Source organism: Bos taurus, chromosome 12 (genome assembly GCF_002263795.3).
Source record: "Bos taurus isolate L1 Dominette 01449 registration number 42190680 breed Hereford chromosome 12, ARS-UCD2.0, whole genome shotgun sequence".
NCBI lineage: Eukaryota > Metazoa > Chordata > Mammalia > Artiodactyla > Bovidae > Bos > Bos taurus.
The window spans coordinates 75,883,812-75,906,596 of record NC_037339.1 but is presented as its reverse complement, the minus strand read 5'-3'; the positions used below and the strand labels follow the sequence as shown (position 1 = coordinate 75,906,596).

Below are 22,785 nucleotides of genomic sequence, written 5' to 3'. Positions count from 1 at the left end.
ACTCCAGTACTTTGGCCACCTCATACAAAGAGATGACTCATTGGAAAAGACTCTGATGCTGGGAAGGATTGGGGGCAGGAGGAGAAGGGGACGACAGAGGATGAGATGGCTGGATGGCATCACTGACTCGATGGACGCGAGTTTGAGTGAACTCTGGGAGTTGGTGATGGACAGGGAGGCCTGGCGTGCTGCGATTCATGGGGTCGCAAAGAGTTGGACACGTCTGAGCGACTGAACTAAACTGAACTGAAACTGACAGCACGGCATGGCCCCTTGAAGATGAAGCGAACACAGGAAGAAGAACTCACGTTGAGCTTGATTTCAAATTTCAAGTTGTGGATGATATCTGAAGGTCTGATCACTTGTAGACCAGTTTTAAAAGTAGGTGTTGATTTTATCTTTATGGTCAAGGCAAGTAAAAATGACCTCTTGTTAATCTGTTTAAAAGTAGTTTTACCACGTAGGACCTCTGTGACCTTGGACTGACCCCCTAAGTTCTGTGCCTCGGTTTCCTCGTCTATAAAGAAAGGGTTGGTGGAGGAATATACTGCTCATCGCACTGCCAGGCACCGAGTAAAACCATGCTGAGCAGAGCTGTACTGGAGCCTGAAGCAAAAGGAAAAAAAAGTCAGTAGTACTGATCTTATCTTTATTTCAAGTTGTGATTTGTTTATCATGGCTTTTTTGGAGGATATGAACTGTGATTTCATTTGAGTGTTTCGTTAAATTTTACTTAATTACTGAGTTTTTAGTGCTGTCTTAAATTCTGTCCCTCAACTGAGTGCTCCACTTAACTCATCCCAGTCATGACCATGGAGGAAGTATTTATTTATGCATTAGCTACTTATTAGACATTATTTTAAAAGTTTCCCAAATAGGAATAAATGGCTTTAGAAATTTTAAATAATGTTTAGTTTAAAATAATTCATGCTTATTAAGGGAAGTCTAAAAAGTATAGATAAGTAGAAAGTAGGGAAGATGAAAGCCTTTGTTCCATATTTCAGACACAACTCTATCAACATTGAACTTCAGTTTTCATTTCTTGTTATCTTCCATCCTAATATTTTCAGGCCTCAGAAAACTCTGCAGTATTTTCTGTGGCTCCCTTAAGGAGATGTGTGTGTTCGAAAGGGAGGTCAAATTCATTTGAAATAAAACTTAAAATATTTTGATCTACTTAATTATTAGGTTTAATGTTAATTTTGAAGCAGGGCTCCAAAGCATAGTAGCTATGTGAACTTAAGGTAAGTTATTTAGTTTATAAGAACCCTGGTTTCTCTAAAGAAAAATATCTCTTTATAGTGTTATTATTGTAAGGGTTGAATTGAACTGAATTAAACGAGTACGTATGCTGAACGCCTAGCACATAGGAGGGACTTGGGAATGTTCTCCTTGCCCCTCTCCTCCAGACCCCAAGGCCATTCATTCTCATTCCTTTCCACTTCTCTTCTGTATTGAAATTCCTGTGTGACAGTCACCTAAACAAATAAATAATCATTGACTTCTAGATATAGGTCTTGGCAGAGCATAAATTGAAGCGTGTGCCTGGAGAGTTCCCAAACGCTTCATGGAACACTGGAAGCCTCATTTATATTGTAGTTATTTAACCTGCTAGCTTTGAATCGACGGCGGGACTTTAAGACCTGGCCCCTCTTTGTGGAAAGGCCAGTGGGATAGTCGTAGCTACTTCTCAGAGCCTGATTACACGCCCCACCGCCACCCGCCTCACCCTCTCTCTTTCAGCAGTGCTTTTCCTGGAAGCGTGTTTTCCCTCGTGTGGGAGGGCAAAGCCGCAGCCCATTGTGTTGCGTGGGTCACACTTTAGGAATGTGACGAGTAGCACTGGCCTGTGCGGCAGCCTCAGCGAAGGACCAGAGGTGGCTGCAGCTCCGTCACCGTTCCGCCTCCACCACCGCCTTTGGTCTCCAGGCTGTGTGGTGTGTGCGTGTCGATTCAGTAGTGGGGAGAAAGGAAGCCCCAAAGCCTACCTTCCCTGACATCTGCCCTCCTCACCTACCGTGTTTTTATCTCCACCTCCGGTTACTTTTATCTGTAGCTTATCTATGAAAGATTCATTGAGTTGAGTTATGTATTTTTACAAGTACTCGGGGGGAAACTTTGATTTGTCAGGATGTGTGGTTGTCCGGGAATAAGGTTTGAGCCCTGAAACCGCTGGCTTTGTTTTCTCTTCCTTGTCAGTCTCTTAACTTCACAAAGGAAATCAGTCACAATGAGCGCTGGTTTAGGCAGCAGGATGAGAAAGGATACATCATCTTCGCCGCTGATGAGTTTATCTTATGGAAAGGACGTAATCTGCTGCTGCTGCCAAAGAGGGGACTTCCCAATCATTGTCAGGGGACTGCCATGACTGTCAACAACCATTATCTTTTCATCATCCAGTCTCTCAGTCGTGTCAGGCTCTTTTGTGACCCCCACAGACTATAGCCCGCCAGGCTCCTCTGTCCATGGGATTCTTCAGGCAAGAATTCTGGAGTGGGTTGCCATTTCCTTCTCCAAGGGATCCTTCTGATCCAGGGATCAGACCCAGGGATCGAACCTGCGTTTCCTGCTTGGCAGGAGGATTCTTTACCACTGAGCCACATTGTCTTTTTAATGCAAGCTGAATTTGCCCAGATCTGCTGGATAGCTTTGCGGAGTTTCCTCAGGGTGGATTTGCCCCTTGAAGCCTGGGCGTGTTTCTGTTTTTGCAGAAGTCGGTATGCCGTGTTGGCTGGACCATTCTCTCTCCTTCCCCCAGGTTAGGGAGCTGATGGCCATGGCCTGTGACACCTGGAGGGTAATCAGAGCCCTGTGGTCTCTCCAGCTTGTCGCTTTTCTGTCATGGACACATCAGGATGGTCCCCAACTTTCTACCTTCTAAACACTCATGGGACTGGCTTTAAGTAAATTAGCATACACAGATATTTTTATGAAACCTATAACCTCAGAGGGTGGCTCTTTGCATTTTTCATTATGTTCTTTTGAGAGGTGGATGGGGAGAAGTGAAAGAACGGATGTTCGTCTTCCATTTATAGCTGAATAAGGCATCTGAAGGGAAAACTCTAGTGCTTAGGGCTTTAAAAGGAGGTTTTGATTATCTTTTCTCACCAAGCACATATTCTCTGGCCTTTCACCTCAACATTCGTCACGTGGTGAGGAAAAGTTAGAAAATTCTACGTTGTGTGAACTCCCTTGGTGCTGGAGTTTGTGATAAATAAAGCCAAGGTGAGACAGTTTCACTGTTCTATAAGCACACATGTATGGATTATCTACTGTGCACACAGCACACAGCTGTTCCCCGCCACCGCCCTGGTGCTCAGAGCTGACGAGGGCAGATGACACACCAGGCTAGGTCCAGCCCAGGTGGGGGCCACGGCGGCCCCACTGTGGTAACTCAGGCCGGGAGTTTCATTTCCTGAGAAAAATCCCCACGTTATGTTTCCCTTGGCTTTGTAAGTTTCCATCTCTGAAACAAATCATTGACACCGCTGGCTGAATGATCATCATTGTGACCAAAACAAATAGTTCACATAAAAACTCTTCGTGTCCAGAGTATAAGAGCTCTATATCCAGCCCAGGGGGATCCTGATCCTTCAGTGAATCCATCTGATAAATGAGTTCTGAGTACATACCCTGTCTTAGGACCTGGGAATAGACCAGTACACAAAATAGACAAAAATTTCTGTCTTCCCAGAGCTGCTGCTTTTTTTAAAGTGGAGTTGGACAGACACTAAACAAATAAGGAAAACAAGAGTATAGAATGCCAGATGGTGACAGAGGCTGTGCAGGAGTGTAGGCAGGGAAGGGGGATGTCATGGGTGGAGGTGGGCTGTCTTCACAAGAAGCTTCTAGATCATTCGCGGCTGCTGGCAGTGTTCTACGACAACAGTGGGACATGTCCGTTGTCCCCCTGGGTCTTGGGAGTGAGCGATGTCTAGCTCAGGTCATAATGGTGATCCCTGTCTTCCAGGTGAGGGAAGTGGGCCCCCAGAGTGGTGAAGTCACTGTCCTACATTCACAGAGCCAGTCCCAGAGAGTACCCTAAGCCTCCCCCGTCTAGAAATAATGGGAGGACTCCACGCGTCTTTTTTTCTTCATCTGAAAACGGAGCCTTCTCTAGGGCCCCTTCCGCTGCCCCAGCACCGTGGGCTTACCCCAGATGTGGAGAGAGGGCAGTAGGCCTCCTCCCCCGCTTCTTCACCGTAGGACGTCCTTGTCTTCTGCCAGACTCTCAGCTCTGCCTCTGTTGGAAATGAGGCTCTGACACATTTAGACATAGATCCACCTTTTGATCTGTGTATTTCTCTTCCATGTGCTCTAGGGAAATATGATTCTGAAATGTGTATGTAACATCGTATTGGAGTGGTTTGTTGTTGTTCAGTCACTAAGTCGTGTCTGACTCTTTGCAACCCCACGGACTGCGGCACGCCAGGCTTCCCTGTCCTTCACTGTCTCCTGGGGCTTGCTCAAACTCATGTCCATTGAGTTGGTGATGCCATTCAACCATCTCCTCCTCTGTTGCCCCCATCTCCTCCTGCCTTCGCTAGAAGCTGCTCAGTGAAGGCTTCATCTGATGACCTGTTGCCTTACTTGGGTGTCAGTTGGGGCTTCCTTGGTGGCTTGATCTTGATCATTCAGCCAGATCCAGGGGATCTTCTCAACCCAGGGATCGAACCCAGGTCTCCCTCAATGTTCTGGAGAAGGGAATGGCAACCCACTTCAATATTCTTGCCTGGATAATCCCCGTGAAGAAAGGAGCCTGGAGGGCCACAGTCCATGGGCTCACAAAGAGTTGGACACGACCAAGCAACTAAGCACGCACAGGACATCAATCAGCAAATGAGTAAGATTGCAGGTGTTGACCCCGCTGATTGCCGTCTAGTGTCTGCTGATTTACCATTTAGATTGCTTTACTGTCTCCTTCGGTCAAATTTAAACCTGCTCAAGAGCTTTGTGTCTTAAAACTTTGGTTGACTATCTGGCTCATCTCTCTGGACCTCAGTTTCCTTATTCTGTGAGTGGAGGATCTTCCCCTGGTCCCTTGTCTAAGAACTAGATAAACTCTAGGGGCTTCTCGGTAGAAATTACAGGAACACACAGTTTTGAATGTAGGTTTAGAAGGGTTCATGGACCATTTTCCTCCATATCCAGGCTTGGATGGATTCCAGGCTAATAAGAAACACTAGGCTAGATGATAACGTGCATCTCATTTTTTGTGATTATCTGATTAAATCTCTAATGACAAAAATCATCGTTGAGGTGAGCATCTAACTTCGTGAAAAGTGAAGTGAAAGTGTTAGTCTCTCCCTCGTGTCCGACTCTTTGCGACTCCATGGTCTGTCCATGGAATTCTCAGGCAATAATACTGGAGTGGGTTGCTGTTCCCTTCTCCAGGGATCAAACCCAGGTCTTCTGCATTGCAGGCAGGTTCTTTACCATCTAAGCTAACAGGGAAGCCCTATCAGATTTCATATCAGAATGTATTTCTTTGATATTAACTCTTCTAAGAGGCCCCGAGGGTGTGATTTAGCAGCCCTCCCTCCTCTCCGCTCCCACTTCCACCTGCCTGTTGTCGCCATGCCCCTCCTCTGTTGTAGCTGGCTGTTCAGCAGCCTGTTCCCACACCCGTCGTCTCTGGTCTTGTCCTGACCTCTGTTCTCTCGCTTCTATGCACCGTATTTTTGTTTCCTCAGGGGCAGATCGTATTCCCAACACTGTTTCTTTTCTTTGGCCAGCAAGCTGACCGGTAACAATACACTATGGAAATCTTTAGTCATTTGTTTCTTTTTGTAAGTTTTCTTAATAATTTTTTCTTTTGTTTCATTTTTTCCCATAAAGGAGAAATGGAGTGATTACTTCGGAGTACATATTTAATATGTATTTAAGTCTCCACTTCAAAGTATGTGTATATGTATATTTTTTATTATTGTTGTTCAGTCGCCAAGTCATGTCTGACTTCTTTGCAACCCCATGCACGGCAGCACTCCAGGCGTTTCCTGTCCCCCACCATCTCCCAGAGTTTGCCCAAGTTCATGTCCACGAACATGAACATGTTGGTGATGCCATCCAACCATCGCATCCTCTGTCGCCCACTTCTCCTTCTGCCAACCATCTCATCCTCTGTCACCCTCTCCTCCTGCCTTCAATCTTTCCCAGCTTCAGGGTCTTTACCAATGAGTCAGCTCTTCGCATCAAGTGGCCAAAGTATTGGAGCTTTAGCTTCAGCATCAGTCCTTCGAGTGAATATGAAGGATTCATTTCCTTTAGGATTGACTGGTATAAACACATGTTTTATATATTTAAATATACTTTACAAGTATACACACACACGTGCACACACATATACACACAACATACATATACACACATGTATACACACAACACACACATACACACATATATACACATACACACATACACATAAATGTATATACACACGTATACACACAATACATATACAAACATATATATATAACCATACACACACACATATACACACAATATATATATATATATACACACAGAGATATATACACGTACACAGATATACACACACACAGAGATACACACATACACACATATATATGCACACACATGTGTATATATATATGTTGCCTTTACAGTTAATTGTTATTTTGTAAATATTTTCCTGATTGGCCAAGAGCCTCTAATAGGAGAGTAAAAACAATTCTGTTGAGATAATTGATATTTATTCCTTGTACAGTCATTCTTTATATAGCTGCTGCTGCTGCTAAGTCGCTTCAGTTGTGTCTGACTCTGTGCGACCCCATAGACAGAAGCCCACCAGGCTCCCCCATCCCTGGGATTCTCCAGGCAAGAACACTGGAGTGGGTTGCCATTTCCTTCTCCAATGCATGAAAGTGAAAAGTGAAAGGGAAGTCGCTCAGTCGTGTCCGACTCTTGGCAACCCCATGGACTACAGCCCACCAGGCTCCTGCATCCATGGGACCTTCCAGGCAAGCTAGCTATAGCAAAATGCAGTCTCAAATTTTATATAATTCATTGCTAGAAACAAGTTTATTTACACTTCTTAAAGATTCAGTTATACTGTTTCCAAGGATACCTTGGTCTTAAAAAAATGTCTGGCAAGTTTTGCAGAATAACATTGTCTTAGCTGGGAGAAAGGAACACTTTAATTATTAGTAAATGACCCATTGGGGTTTAGCATATGAGCAGTTGAATGCTCCTGCCTTAATTTGGGCCACATGAAAATATTTGCATATTTTTACATCCACCAAATTTGTGCTTCAGGGCTAAAGATAATCAGTGACATAAAACTGACACAAGCATTCAGTTCAACCAATACGTTTTGAATGCTTGCAGAACCTCAGACCCTGGGGACTCAGCTCCTGTCCTCATGAATTTACAGGCTCACTGGAGAGTGCGGCACATACACCCTTGGTAAAAGGTAGACCGTGACAAGCTCCGAGATGGCAGTAAATGAAAGAGATGCCCAGAAGGTGCCAGAAGAGGAGCTAATGCATCCTGGGCAGGAGGAGCCAGGGGTTTTCCTAGGAAGGTGGCATTTAAACTGGGTCTTGAAGGTCGCGTAGGTGTCCTGTGGGTGAGAGGGTCCTTTATTCAATTTGCTGCTTTTCAGAATTTGATGGAACTTCATTGTACGGTGGGTGGGGGATGACAGGGTCTTTGGAGACTAAAGTTAGACTTCCTTATAGTAAATAATTACCCTTGGAAAATTCCTTAAATTTCCTATACAGTTTTCATGGTTTTTTTTTTGTTTTGTACCCAACCTATATAATAATGTGTGTGTGTATTAAAATCTGAAAGCTGAAATCCATATATGGAAGCATCTATTTCATCTTATCTCTGGAATGTTCCTATTTTGCCATGGGTTTTCCTCCATTCCCATTCTGTTTTAATAATAAAACTCTATACCCTTAATGCACGCTTTTTTGGCGGGGAGGAGGAATTGTCAGTATATAGATGATATTTACCTATTTCCATTTTTTAAATTTATTTTTTAATTGGAGGAAAATTACTTTGTAATGTGTTGGCTTCTGCTGTACAGCAACACAAATCAGCCGTAATTATACATATATCACCTCCTCCTTTATTGCATGTTAATAGATGTATGTGTTATTATAAGAGTTAAACTGGTTAATGTGTGAAAGAACTTGAGATTGCTAGTGTCTGAAGGTTGGTAAATATTTGTGGATTTGAATCCAGAGGTCCAGCATATACCTTCCCTTTGAAATATTGTAAAGGAAAACTTGACCACATACTTCCTGTCCTTCTATGATGGCATTTCCTCTTGTGGCTGCTCTGACCAGATGTCGTTCTCTTGTCCTCAGACACCGATTTCATGAAGCGCTTAGAGAAACCACATCCTACTTGTTGGTTTAGGTTTAGACCTCAGTGCCGTACCGTGTGACCCCTTGACAGGCAGACATACTGATACTAGTGTGTGTTAAATGAGCAGAATCAAACAAGGGCCTCTTACGTTGCCTGGGAAGTTAGGTAGCAGGAAGGGCGACAGTAGTATCTCCACTCCTCTAAGTCCTGAGAATTTCCTTCCTTCATAAATTAGACCCCCTCGAAAGTGACAGACCAGACCAGTGTCTTGCTCTCAGAATTGCTTTCCTTTATCTGGATTTAGGTATAATGCTCTGAGTTGGTGGTGAGAAAGCTGTGTGAATTTCGCTGCTGCATTTCCTGTGAACATGCTGGGCACCTTATCTAGACACTGATCAGTTCTCTTCTATGTAAATTTCTCTGTGAGAAACTAGAAAAAATGTACTTGCCTTATAGCTTGGTATGTTTTTCCTTTTGAGGATGTGAATTATGGAACCGATTATGTTTGCCTTGTATCTTGACTACCTAGAAGCTTAGAACCAATTCATAGTTTTTTCCTTGATTACAAAAGAAATATAAAATTCACAGCTAAAGTTGTGAAAAGTAGAAAGATTTCAAGAAGATGCCTGGATCAACGCAGAACACAAGGGGATCAAGACAGCTATTGGAAGACAGTTGTCATAACCAAACAGCAAAGAGGGAAGGGCAGTGGGTTTTAAATTGCTGAAGCACTTTGTTATGTGCTGTAGCAACGCTGCTGGCGAAATTGTCATTTTTGATTACGCTGCTGAAGTCCTGAATTTAAGACTAAGGTTAATTTCTTCAGATTGGAACAGCAACAGCAACAATAATAGTTACCATTACATGAGCACCTGCTATGTAACAGGCGCTGTGCTGTGCTGTTTTTACACTTTTGCCTCTTCACTGAAATGATCTCAATTGGATTAAACCCAGATGTTGCCTTTATCTTTAATTGCTGGTCAGTAGCTTTTACCTATTTGTGCTCTCTAGCAGTTGGCATAGTTGCAATAGACAACTGATTCTACATAGCATCATGCTGACGAGTGTGTCCGTTGCATCTATAATGCACTATGTGACCTTCTGCACATAAAGCAACCTTTCTGGCCATCAGTTTCCTCATCTGTAAAATGGGAATAATCATGTTTCCTGTTTCACAAGGTTGTTAAAGGACTTTCCAGTTGGCTCAGTGATAAAGAATCTGCCTGCTAAGCAGGAGATTCTGGTTCAATCTCTGGGGTCTGGAAGATTCCCTGGAGAGGGAAATGGCAACCCACTCCAGTATTCTTGCCTGGAGAATTCCATGGAGAGAGGAGCCTGGTGGGCTGTAGTCCATGGGGTCATAAAGAGTTTGACACAACTTAGCAACTAAAGAACAAGAGCAACAACAAGGGTTGTTATAATGATTAAATAAATCACCTCTGCAGGTCTGGGGACACAGCACTTAACAGTGTTCATAAAATAAATAACCTTGTAAGTTCCTTTTCATTGCTTACAGAATGTCAGGGTATTTTGACCCGTTAAATAGGATAGCATTTCTCTCCTTAGAGTCTAGAACTTCTGGTGGCCTACTCTCCTTCCCTGGTGGCTCAGAGGTTAAAGCGTCTGCCTGGAATGAGGGAGACCCGGGTTCAACCCCTGGGTCAGGAAGATCCCCTGGAGAAGGAAATGGCAACGCACTCCAGTACTCCTGCCTGGAGAATCCCATGGAGGGAGGAGCCTGGTAGGCTACAGTCCATGGGGTCGCAAAGAGTCAGACACGACTGAGCAACTTCACTTTCTGGTGGCCTAATAATGATGGGAATTTGAGGAAGAATTGGGCTTTTTTGAACTCTTTGAGACATTTCAAAAAGGTTTTCAGTTGTTGGTTATGATGTGCTTTGAGCTTCCCTGGTGGCTCAGATGGTAATGAATCTGCCTGTAATGCAGGAGACCCAGGTTCGATCTCTGGGTGGGGAAGATCCCCTGGAGAAGGGAATGGCAACCCACTGCCAGTATTCTTGCCTGGAAAATTCCATGGACAGAGAAGCATGGTGGGCTACAGTCCCTGGGGTCGGAAAGAGTCCGACACAACCGAGCGACTTGCACGTCACACTTACCCATGTGCTTTACTGCGGTTCGGCTTGTCTGTTTAGTGCTTATGGCTTGCCTCCTCTAGTTTAGAGAACGTCTGTAAGTTTTGATTTAACCATTATTCCAAATCTATATTTATGTAACTGAGGTTCTTTGTTTTTTTGTTTTTTTTTTTTCTATCCTCTTGTAACCTTACAAAGAGAGATTTTAAAAATTCACAGATTGTATTTATTTTGGAGCACAGATATGGTGAGTTCTATTACCCTGAAAGATTACCCAAGATTGAGAAATTGAGTAGTTTAAAAAAAATTATTATAGAGACTACTTTTTTTTTTTTTTTAATGGATTCATAGAACCTTTGTGACTCATTACTCAGTGCTATCCACACTGAGAAAGATTCCTGAAATTTGGGTGGCAGAGACTGGGGCAACCTCCTCAGGCCCTGGTGAGAGGATGAACGTGCGGACATAGGGTGCCATCTGGGCTCCCCTGCTGCCCCCGGGGGACCCTGCCGGCCTCAGTCACTTGGCTGGGGACGAGGAGACTTGTGCCTGTGTCTTAAACAGCAGCTTCTGTGTTTTCCTGGGTATAGGTACCTGTATACCTCGTGGCACCTGCTGTTGTTAGTGATACCTTGTTCCATTGTTTACATGTTACTACTACCGCTGCTATCATTTACTGTTACTAAATTCTCCCCAGTCTCAATGAAATAAGCAGAATAACTAATTGGGAGAAGCTCTACAGCATTCCAGGAAGTACAGGTAAATACTTAATCCCATCTTATGCTCATTTTTGCATGTAGTTTATTAATAAATCTGTTAACGCTTTTGGTTTTTCCTGAGATGATTTTAAAACGATCTAAAAATTATTCCACTATTAATGCGAGGAAATGATGAAAATAGGAGGCTTTTGGGGAAACACGTTAAGTACTGTCACCGCTGAACCATGGATGGTGACCTAGCTACTTTCCTGTGCTTCTGTGTAAATCCCTGTTAACTGTATGAGTCTGTCCTTCACGATGTCTATTCATCTTGCCTTCTCAGCTTGTTCTGACACTCCTGGAAGGTGAATTCCCTCTCCTCTGCCTTACCTTTTCACCGCGATCCTCTCGGTACCTAGTACCAGATGCGTTACCAGGTGGTACCCACATAACCGTTGATGGATCTAAGGTGATATTCTGTTTAATAAAAGCATTTACTGTGATATGTGGAATCTCATGAAAATATGTAATGACCTCGCCTTTGTCTAGTATAAAATAGTAGATAAATTAAGTTTGCCCTGCCAGGGGCTGTCATGCAGCGAGAGAGTCTCCCCTTCTGCCTGCCTGTGTGGGGTGCTGGCTACAGGAATCCCTCCTGGTTGCCCCTCCCTGCTTTGATCATCAGCCAAGCATTTGGTGTTTAGCTATAACATGAAGGAGAGCCTCCTGAAACTGTAAGAATCTGAGAACAGCCAGATGACCTGGCTTCTCTTCAGCTCCCGACACGGAGTGATTACGAAGGAGTCTCACGGTGACTGGTTTGCTTTTCCACACTGCACTGTTTTGATTGGGGTCCATGTGGCCCACGCTGTGTGGAGCAGACACAATGAGGCTGGTCTTCACGGGAGAGGCAGTGCACTGTGCATTGTACAGTTCGGGGTTTGTTTTCCTCTGGCCGGGCGAGTGGGAACCTCCCATTTTCCGAGCAGTAGTAACACCCCTGGAGGCTGGCCCTCCCACCCTGGCGGGATCCGCAGACCCAGCCGGCGGGGCTGACCACTTGTGCCTGGGAAGGCAGCTTCCTTTCCGTCCTCTGGCCCCTGGCATGCGTGTGCCTCGCCCGGCCAAGGACTCGCAGCTGTCTCAGTTGCAGACTCTGTGACTTGCGTTCTCAGCCGAGGATGCAGGCTGATAAATGCAGGACAAGTAGCCGAAGTGTCAAAAAGGAGCTGGTGATCGAGTCCCCGCTGCGGTGCAGGGATGCAGCCCAGGGCGAGGTGGAAGCAGAGAGCCCAGGGCCCGTGCTGGTAAGAGGGGCCGGTCCCCGGGGCTTCTGCTGTCTCCCCGACGCTGTGCTTTCATCGCCTGTGTGCGCTTTGTGCCTTCTGGCCCTTCGGTTTGATTCTAAACTTGCCTGTCTCCGGCGAGCTCTCTTCTCTGTCTCCTCCTTTAGATTTGACTTGGGTTCCACTTTGATTCTTCTTCGGGAGGAAAGATAGGTTGATGTCCTGTGGGTGAAGGTGGTTTCCAAGAGGCTTCTTTGTATATACAACAACTACATATTGTTCAAAATTGTCTCACCTCGCTGCACTGTTGCCATATGTAAACCTGGAAGGCACACTGGAATTGCCTTTTATAGGATTGAAAACGATGCCCTTTGCAGAATTAAAACTTGTTCACATTATGTGTTTGTGAAAATTAGGATGGTAACGTGGGGGTGTGGTTTAAGGAACCTAGCTGCTGAACTTAAATGTGTCCTCACCCCTTTTAGGAAGTTTGCCTTGAATTGAACAAAGTAAGAAATAGCCTGTGCTTAGAAACCAGTTGCTAGAAAAGTTTCTATTCTTAACATTAGCTAAACTCAGAGCAGTCTGGATAAATTCAAGTGCCTCGGTAGACTTTGTAAGGGCAGAATGTGAAAAATGGTTTTGTTGTTAGCATCAATGAGTAGGTTGTGCTTCTCTCTCGGAATTTCTTCAGTACAATAAAGGCACATAACTTTTAAAGCAAACTGCAGAAAGCCATCAACATGCACATGGGAGGGGACAATTAAGCCTTTCAAATGATCTGTTAAAGGGATTGTTACACTCATATGTAGCAATTTTACATAGTGATTTTTTTTTTAAACATCAAGGTTCATTTGCTGTTATAAAGTATTGGGTTAGTTAACTTATTTTTCAGTTAATGTTTTTAAGAATCTAAACCTAAACTTCTCTGTAATGGATTTGACTTGAATTAAATCGCCTTTGATCTGTGAGACAGCCATATATTGTACTGCCTTCAAAATTATGTTGCTAATCCGGAACTGAGAGAGTAAAGGGTAAGGGGCTTTCTGGATGTAGGTTTTCATCTGAGAGATTTAGGCCCCCCTAACCCCAACATTGTTTAAAGATGTTTTTCGTTATCTTGGATTCCTTTCTGCTAGCACAATAGTTCATTTATCCATTGAGAAGCATGAGCTGCTTACATTCGGTAATAGATTAAACCGGTTAAAGCTCTCAGCTGATGTCGCTTGTGATTTCTTGGAGGAAGTTGTGTGGTTTGGGTTCCCTTGTGAATATTCTTAAAAATCTTTTGTCAGTGATTCTCCAGATGTGTAGAAATATTTGTCCAGAAGATTAAATACACTGTAGAAAGATGCTCTGTGATTTTTTTTTTTTTGAATCACCCTAGTGACTTTTAAAAAATTTGTTTCTCTTTCTTGTGCTCAAAAAAAAAAAGAAATTCAGCCACTCACATCCCAGTTATTTGTCTAGGTTGAAACTCACCCCAGGCAGTTCCGGGGGAGTTTGTTCTCCGCTGTAATGGATAAGGCTGGGCCGGCTGCGGCTGCACCTGGTAGGGGTGCTCGTGGGGGACCCAGAAGCTCCTGGGAGCGTGGGGAGCTCTGGCTGTACACCTGCGGAGAGGTGTGAGGGGGACGAGAAGGCAGAGAAGGAAGCAGTTCTTGTCTGATAGTGTTTCTCTCTCGCATTGTGGTGAACAAGATAGAAAGAGCTACCACAGATAAGAGAAGCAAGGATACTTACGCAGAGCTTCTGCCCTAGGCAGATCTCCTTACCTGTGATTCTCGCTGCCCTCGACAAATGAGCATTCAACATACTGCTAGGAGTGCAGCTTTTCTCCAAGACGAGTTTTTAAGAGTTACACAGCACAACCTCGAGATCTGTGTGCTTTGGCACCACTCATTATTATTATGTCAGTAGCTCGCTTGCTTGTTGAGAATCCCCAAGTCTGTAATGTTTAAATGTAAGTAACTTATTTTATTCAAGAGGTAGAATCTTGAAATCAAGTTTCACCAGTTTTTGTTATGTACACAATCAGTGCTCGGGGAAAATATGACATAGTTTAGAAAGCCAAAAAATAATTAATGCATATAATTAGAAATAGGGATAGTATAAAATAGGGAAATGTGAAGTGTCCTTACCTTTGATTTCCAGAAGTGCCCACAGTTAATTACTTGGTAAATAACTTTCTCCCATGCATGTGAAAATATAACTTATTGTATGTCTTTGGAAAATGTATGCTACTGTAAACTTCTGCATTAGTTTTCTCCCAGAACATATCAAGAACATCTTTCTTTGTCACCATGTATAGATATATGCCATTATTTTTAATGGCTGTACCATAATTTGATTGTTTGTTTCCAGTTTTGGCCACTAGTACAGTGTGTGATCTTTGAGAAATGACCCTGTGGCCTGTGAGTGACGAGCAGTGAATGTACTGGTAAATGTTTCTGAAAGCACTTATGCCAGTGAGAAGAAGCCCTTTTCCTGTAAAACTTCTATCCGAAGTTAATGCCTCTTTCGCCTCTGCCAGGGCAACAGTTAAGTCTCCCTTAGCCATGCCTACTTGTTCCGTGCTGGGTAGAGTCAGTGTTTCTATTCTAAAAGAAGTACGTGTTCAGAGGCTGTAAGGTTCAATGAACAGGCATCTACGCAGGTAGGTCTTGTCCCTTCATTGTGACCGTAGCTGGGGAGGAAGTGCATGGTGAAGTTTCCCCATTCCTCTCCAGGCTTACTGCCAACCCCATGGAAAAATGACTCTGTGGGCTTTGAGTGACTAAGAGGGGAACAATCAGGATACTCTTGATGTCTACAAGTTAGTTACCCCGCTGACATTTGAATACCTATTTTTGCTCCCCAAACTCTAATGCAATTCCTGGAAATAATTTATTCTAATTGTTACGGCTCAACAATTTAGAGGAAAAGGGTGTGGCTTCAGAGACTCGGGACTGGCTGGGGCCTACGTCCTGGTGTTGCCCTTGCATTGCTCACTTTCAAGAGGCAGGTAAGGACCGCAGATCAAGTCTTGGGGAATTCTGAAGGTTGAAAGATGTGAAGATGGAGAGAGCTGCATTTTCACATGTTAGGTAAACTTGTTAGGTATTTTTGTTGTTGTTGTTGTTGTTAGGTATTTTTAAAGCAGTATCTTTTTAGAAACATCTGTTTAATTTTTGATATTTTTCTTTTTAAAGAAATACTTATAATTTATTTGTGCATTTGTTTATTGGCTGTGCGGCATGCTGAATCTTAGTTCCCAGACCAGGGATTGGACCTGTGCCCTCTGCAGTGGAAGTGCAGAGTCCTAACCACTGGAGGGCCAGGGAATCCCCAGTTTTTGATATTTTTCTGGGATCTTCAAGTGTTCAACACTGAATCTGAGTTCTTATTTTACTATTTTAAAGAACAAGTGGTTAGTAAATGACCATATGAGAAGGCAGCACATGTACCCATGTAGAAAGAAATAGGAGACTGGGCTTCTTATTAAGTCAGTGTATTACCTGGGGAGGCCTTTTCTTCCATAAGTTCTATTTACTCTAGAACTAGCAGAAGCGAATTAAGATACAAACCCTGAAGGATAAGCTTATGGGTAATGTTCATGTTGTTGTCAGTATCCTGTAAGACTTTAGCATATTATGATTGAGTTAATTAATTTATATTTGTAAAGCCCTCTGCCCTCCATGTTTTTCTGCATCCTTATAGACACCTTTAGAAATAATTAATTAATTATATTACATTGATATTATTCAGTAGGTAGTTTTTTTTTTTTTAATATACTGAGTGGTGAAGGAAGGAAATTCCTGCAAGCTCTGTGTAATGACATATTCCCAGGTGACCAAAAAAAAAAACCAGGACGTTTTCCTTATTCAGAGCCACCAGCCTTCACTGTGCTCCTCTGTTTCCCCTTCACTTGTCTTTGTTCATTCAGCCACCTTTTTAAGAACCGAGATTTGCAATCGTACTGGGTAGTGCAGGGATACAGAGGGGAGCGAGACCCCCTTCTTCTCCCCAGGCAGCGCGGCGTGGGCAATGAGGGGCTTCTTTCCTCAGGAATGCTGTTCCCCTGGTATTTTTTTAGGCCCAGCAAGTGTCAGTCTCACCCATCCTTTTCCACTCAGGCAGACAACGCTTAAGTCATCTTGGTCATGGGCTCCAGCAAGGATGCGTTCTGTGTTTTTAGCACCTAAAGCAGGCGTAGCCCTGCTTTACTGAGGGCATGGGGACCCTATCGTTTGTGTGCGCAGTCTGTGTGAATGAGGCCCCGCTGTGGCACCTGTACTTTGGGGGGCAGTTGCTGGGAGGAATCTTCGGCAAGTGGATGCTTCTCTTGCCCTAGAGAAGCGGCTTCCACAGCTCCCGTCACTGTGTCCTTGGAGCTCTGGGCCTCTCCCACCTTCCAGGAGGCTTGCTCGTTTCTTTTCTCATGTGTGTCAGTGACATGGAGGCAGTGGCTAGGCACTGTTGTTTATAACAAGGTACTGGCAGTTGCACTGTTTTTTTTTTCCGATGTAAAAACAAAAATAGAAAATATTTATATAGTGTCTTGCTTTGTGCCAGAAACTGTTTTAAACCTATTAAATATGTTATGTCAATTCATCCTCCAAGATTATTAGTCTTTTTTACAGATGAGGAGGCTGAGCCCAGAGAGGTAACCTACAAAAAATTGTACTTTTAGGAAGTGACAGAGCCAGCTTTAAGGTGCCAGTCAGGTTTTCCAGAACCCATACCTGAACACATATGTACGATTCATTACCAAAAACCAATGTATTCCTTATGCTTGAAGTTGGGATTATAAAGAAAAAAGAGAAGTTCCAAACTCCCTACCCTTAAGAAATTTAAAGCTGGTTAGAGAAAGGCCAATTTCTAAGTGGCAAAACGACAGCAGTTGAACAGCACAGACAGACGAAGAGGAGGATGGTCATGGCTAAAGGAGTTGGAAACGTGAACAGGATGGAGTTGGGGGTCACGTCACTCTTCCTTTGGGTCCCGTTTTATCATCCTCCCAGAAAATTATACAGCAGCATAGATAGATTGGTAGAATATCTGAGAATCTGGAGATATCTTACTTTCCTCCCTAGATTTCTTTTTTTTTTTTGATTCCATGATAACCCTGAAATGTTCATTTCCTAATCAGTGAAAGAGGCACCGTGGTCCCCATGGTGTTTATAGGAGGCTGCCATCTGCTCAGTGTTCCCTAGCCTCTGACAGGTGGTGGCCAAACACGAGACAGCAGAACCGTGTCACTGCCCGTGAGTGATGTGGCCGGTCCCAAGAAGACCGTTTGGAGACCAGCTTCAGATCTGGTCAGGGATCTGCCTTTTAATCTCTGCAGGTGACCGCCCTTCCCTCCCTCCCATACCATCCCTACCCTGGCTTCAGCACTTTTCTTGTCTGTAAAATGAGAAAGTGAAAGTGAAAGCTGCTCAGTCGTGTCTGACTCTTTGCGACCCCATGGACTATATAGTCCATGGAATTCTCCAGGCGAGAATACTGGAGTGGGTAGCCTTTCCCTTCTCCAGGGGATCTTCCCAACCCAGGGATCGAACACAGGTCACTCGCATTGTGGGCGGATTCTTTACCAGCTGAGCCACAAGGGAAACACAATGAGAAGAAAAATGAAAAAAAAAAAGAAGTAAAATGAGACGCGTGTAGTAAATAACCTCAAAGTTTCCATCTGGCACTATGTTTCAGGGTCATTCACTTTGGCCCACAGTACGCTGTGATGGGGTCACATCAGGACCTGGGGGTTTGTTTTAGGTTCTGAGCTCAGTTTATCCAGAATCGTGTGGGTTTTGAGTTGGAGGAGCTATAAAACAGGAGATACTGGATTTCAACCCAATGTAATGAATAAGACAAGTGCAGTGGGTTGGCAAACCTGGAAATAAATAGAAGTGGTATGTCTGTAAGTCACCCAGTTGTGTCTGATCCTTTGCAACCCATGGACTGTAGCCCGCCAGGCTCCTCTGTGCATGGGATTCTAGACAGACAAGAATACTGGAGTGGGTTGTCATGCCTTCCTCCAGGGGACCTTCCCGACCCAGGGATTGAACCCAGTCCCACATTGCAGGCAGATTCTTTACCATCTGAGCCACCAGCGAAGCAAATAGAAGTGGTAGCAGGGAATAATGTACAGGAAAGGCAAGAAGATCTGGCTTGAGCCTACAGATGAGACGACTGAGTCTAATTTTAGAAGCAAGAAGACTTGGAAATTATAGTTTATCCTCAACTTTCCAGAAGTTGGAAATATCCCTGTAATGTGATACAGCCTGTCCTAAGTTTCTCTTCGAGTGTCGTTTGAGGCTTGAGAAGTTTTTAGTGCTCGTCTTCCAGACAAGCGGATGTGCCACTTCCCAGCAGGGCTCAGGGAGGAGCTGGTCCGGAGTTCTGTTTCAGGGTCTCCTTGCTGTGGAGCGTTGGTACCACTACTAAGGCAGAAGTGGGTCGTGCCAAGGGCCTGCCCTCGCAGTCAGAAGTCCTGGGCCCTATGTCTTCTAAACACTTGATTTTTCTAAGCCGAAATTGTTTCTGCCGGATGGAGATAATCACGATGGCTGTCCTCCAGCCCCGTGTCTCTGAAAAGCTGTCTGGGCTGCCCTGGTCAACTTAACCACATTCAGTCTCTCCTTACTTTGAGCCCTGCCCTTTTATGCCACCAGGCCAGTTGCTCCACAGTGCAGATAATGGCCGTTCATTTCCTGCTTAAACCCTTTCGCTAACTTGTTTTTGCAGAAAAGGCAAAGCATGCCTACTTGACCCTCAGAGGCGGGGCTGAAGTTGCTTGCAGGTCTCTTGTCTGCTGCACTTCCCAAAATGCGTCCCGACCCCGGCCTTCAATTCCTTGCTCAAGGTGCTTTCACACATGGGCACAGCGCTGCTTTTTGGCTGGCAAGGCTTCACTGCCTGACCACTTTCTTTCATCTTTCAAGTCCCGGTCACATACCAGCTCCTCAAAAAAGCCTGTACTCTCTCCCCACATCTTCCTGAAGACTGTGCTCCATGGCTCACCGTGAATCATTATTCTAGCGTGTTAGGTTATCATGCTTCTCTGCTGTGTTGTGCTGAGCTTTGTACAGTCTCCCTCTCTGGTGGGGGGCGGGGGTATATACCCCATAGGAACCCTGTGTTTTGTTTTTATATTCTATCTCTGACGTAATGTCAAAGCTCCCGCCCGCGCCGGCCCCCGTCCCCCATTTTCTTTCCTTCCGGCATGGCCCTTGTCACCTTTGCAGGATGTAAGGCACAGGTTGCCAAAAGGGCTTTTAGGAGAGACTGGACTTGAGGTTCTTTCTCCCTCTTCTTTCTTCCCTCTTTCACCTTCGTCTGTTTTGCCACCAATATTTAAACATGCTGAAATGCCAAAACAAGTAAAAAGGGGTGCACTAGAGGGGCCTGCTTGACTAAATGTGATGTGGGTATTGTGCCCCCAAACTCTCCTGTGCTTCTGTTATTTTTGATCTAAAGTAAAATGTTGGCTTACATTTTGTGACTTAAGGACACAAATGCAAACATAGGTGATCAGGGTCCAAACCTGTCTCTCCCTTCCTCTCAGCCAGCACCCATCGTTTCTGTATCAGTTCTACTGCTGCTCGTTAGCCACCAAAACTGTAACATTGTGTGACCCTATTACCAGAATCCCAGTAAATTGATTATATGTGGAAAGGGTAGTGGAGACCCACAAGATGTAGGGCCAAGAAGACAGTTAAGTGGGACCTGTTAGCAACACTGAACGATCCAGTTCTCTGCTTTAACTTCGTCACAACTTAACCTGACTGTTTTGTCTCCAATGTGGGTAGTTTTATCTCCCTAAGTGAAAATTTCAGGAAGTTTTCTGTTCCTTGTTCTGCCCTGAAGTGTTAAAAATTATTTGTAAAACAAAAAGTATATTTCATACAATCTCTCCAGGCAAGAATACTGGAGCAGGTTGCCATGCCCTTCTCCAGGGGATCTTCCCGACCCAGGGATAGAACCCAGGTCTCCCGCATTGCAGGCAGATGTTTAACCGTCTGAGCCACTAGGGAAGCCCCAGTGGAACTATAGCATGAGGCACATATGTAATTCTAAATTTTCTTGTAGCCAAATTACAGTGAAGTAAGTATGTGTAATTAATTTTAGTAATACAGTTTTTTAACCCAGTATTTCCAAAAGTAGTATCCTTTCAGCATTTAATCCTTAGAAAATATCAAGGCATTATACATTCTTTTATTCATACTAAGTCTTTGAAACTGGCTGTCTATTTTACACCTGTAGCACATCTAAATTCAACATGGTCACATGTAGCTAGAAGCTGCTGTACCAAACAATGCAGGTCTGTAACCATACGCACTCCAGAGCTTCAACACCTCCAATCAGAAAAGTTGTAGGTTTTTTTGTGGGAGTGAGTCATATTTGTGAATCTGGGTTGGGGAGGAAACGCATGATTTAAGTTTAAGGTTGGGTTCTTGCCACGATCATGTCCTTGAAGTATTTGGAAATAATGTGAATGAGCTTTTACCTAGTGGCACTAAAACCTCATGTTCAAATCTGATTCTTTAGGAAAATTTAGTATTTTGGAGTATGATTCGTAATGTATCAATATTTGATACAGAAAATGATTTTTCAGGGAAGGACTCTGCTTTTTCTCTCTCCCGGTGTGAGATTGTGGTACCTGGGCAGTTCAGTGCAGCTTTATGTTTCTGGATCTCAGAGGTGGGCAGAAGGCCTTGGATTCCTGTCCTCCCTGGAGGTGTGGAGGCTGGGGCAGCGTGGCGTGGCCCAGGGTTGTGCGTTCTCGGGACAAGAAGTGGGGGCTTTAGGAAAGGGCTTCCTGTTCTGGAACTCTGCAGTGCTGTCACGTGTCACATGGGAAAGGTCGTGGGCTTGGCCCCAGGAGACCCACAGGTCACCATCTGTGAGACCTTTGTTGATTCATGGAACCCCTCCGAGGTTCAGTTTCCCCATCTAGGAAAAGATGGTGATGCAACCCTAAGAGTTTCGGGGCAGGTTTAGAGAGAGAATTTATGTGTGATCCAGCAAAGGCTTGTTTATGCTCTAGGGACTAAAATTCTCTGTATCTGAATGAGCTTAACTACGTATGATCCGCATGACCAGTGCTCTGAACCACACACTGTATATTGAACCCTTCAGTGACCCTGTGATAAAGGTAAGAAGAAAGTGGCATTTTTCAGTGCTCTGAACCACGCACTCTATATTGAACCCTTCAGTGACCCTGTGATAAAGGTAAGAAGAAAGTGGCATTTTTCAGTGCTCTGTACCGTGCACTGTATATTGAAACCCTTCAGTGACCCTGCGACGAAGGTAAGAGAAAGTGGTATTTTTCAGTGCTTTGTACCACGCACTTAATATTGAAACCCTTCAGTGACCCTGTGATGAAGATAAGAGAAATTGGTACTTTTCCCATTTCAAATGTGGATATGGAGATTGAGTAATTTGTCCCAAGGCCACATAGTCAACAAGCAGTCGAGCCAGGATTTTTAAAAAACACTTTGTAATATGAATTTCTGGAACATACATGAAGGTAGACAGACTAGGAGAGTGGTTTTCTGACTTGGGTGGCATCACAGGCACCCAGATTGCCTGGCCCCACCCCCAGAATTTCTGATTTGGTGGCTCTGGGGGGAATGTGCATTTCCAGCAAGTTCCAGGCAGCTCTGGTACTGCTGGCCTGGGGCCATACTTTGAGAAACACTGGACTGATATGATGAACCCCCATCCACCCATCACCACCTGCAACAGTAGCAATTATTTTGGGGATCAAGACTTTAATCCTGACACCCCATTCCTGCCCTTGCTGGTGTCTGAACTGCCTTCCTGGTGATGACGTGCTCAGAAACGCCTGTGAACCAGAACCGTGTTCTGAATGTTCCATTCCCCGCCCCACTCCCCACCAGTGTTCACAGATAAGTAGTTTAAAGTAAGTTGTTTTGAAATCTGACTAAATCTGGTTTTTAGAGCCTTTCAGCTTAATTACTTGACCTCTTCATTTCAGGGTTTCAAAAATAACTTTTATTGACATAGGAAGAGTGAAGAATTTCAGTCTATAATGCTAAAAAAAGTGGGAGGGAAATTATTGACGGGAACGGAGTCTGTGGTGTAGATTGAAGCTAAACTTCTTTAGGCACCTACCGTGATGTGTGTCTTTCTCTTTTGCCTTCATCGTTGCTTTTCACATGTGAAAAAATGTCAGGAGAATCAGCAGCTGGCGTGTTGTGTGTGTGAGAGACGCGTACAGAGGCGTCCCTCGGGCTCTCTGCCTGTTCGCTGTCTCCGCCCTCCCTTCCCTGCCTCTCTGGCTCATGCCCTGCCTCAGGGCAGAAAGAAGACACTTGAGGTGCAGTCTGCACAGGCCGCACTCAGCTCCACTCAGGATTCTCAGGGGCA

At 44.4% G+C, this 22,785-nt stretch overlaps 1 protein-coding gene across 27 annotated transcripts in view; it reads left to right on the top strand.

Annotated features, from left to right (window-relative positions):
- The window catches only part of DOCK9 (dedicator of cytokinesis 9), a 323,976-nt gene that overhangs the window by 98,942 nt on the left and 202,249 nt on the right, over positions 1–22,785 (top strand). For 8 of the 27 annotated variants that reach the window (XM_059892122.1, XM_059892130.1, XM_059892129.1 and 5 more), the window contains exon 1: positions 12,184–12,432. The exons of 17 other annotated variants lie outside the window; for them this stretch is intronic. In XM_059892122.1, the coding sequence (XP_059748105.1) occupies positions 12,307–12,432 (126 nt within the window). In that variant the 5' untranslated portion in view covers positions 12,184–12,306. Of the gene's footprint in view, positions 1–12,183; positions 12,433–15,441; positions 15,498–22,785 lie in introns of those variants that run through there. 2 more of the 27 variants (NM_001193099.1, XM_059892131.1) reach the window with 2 other exon arrangements.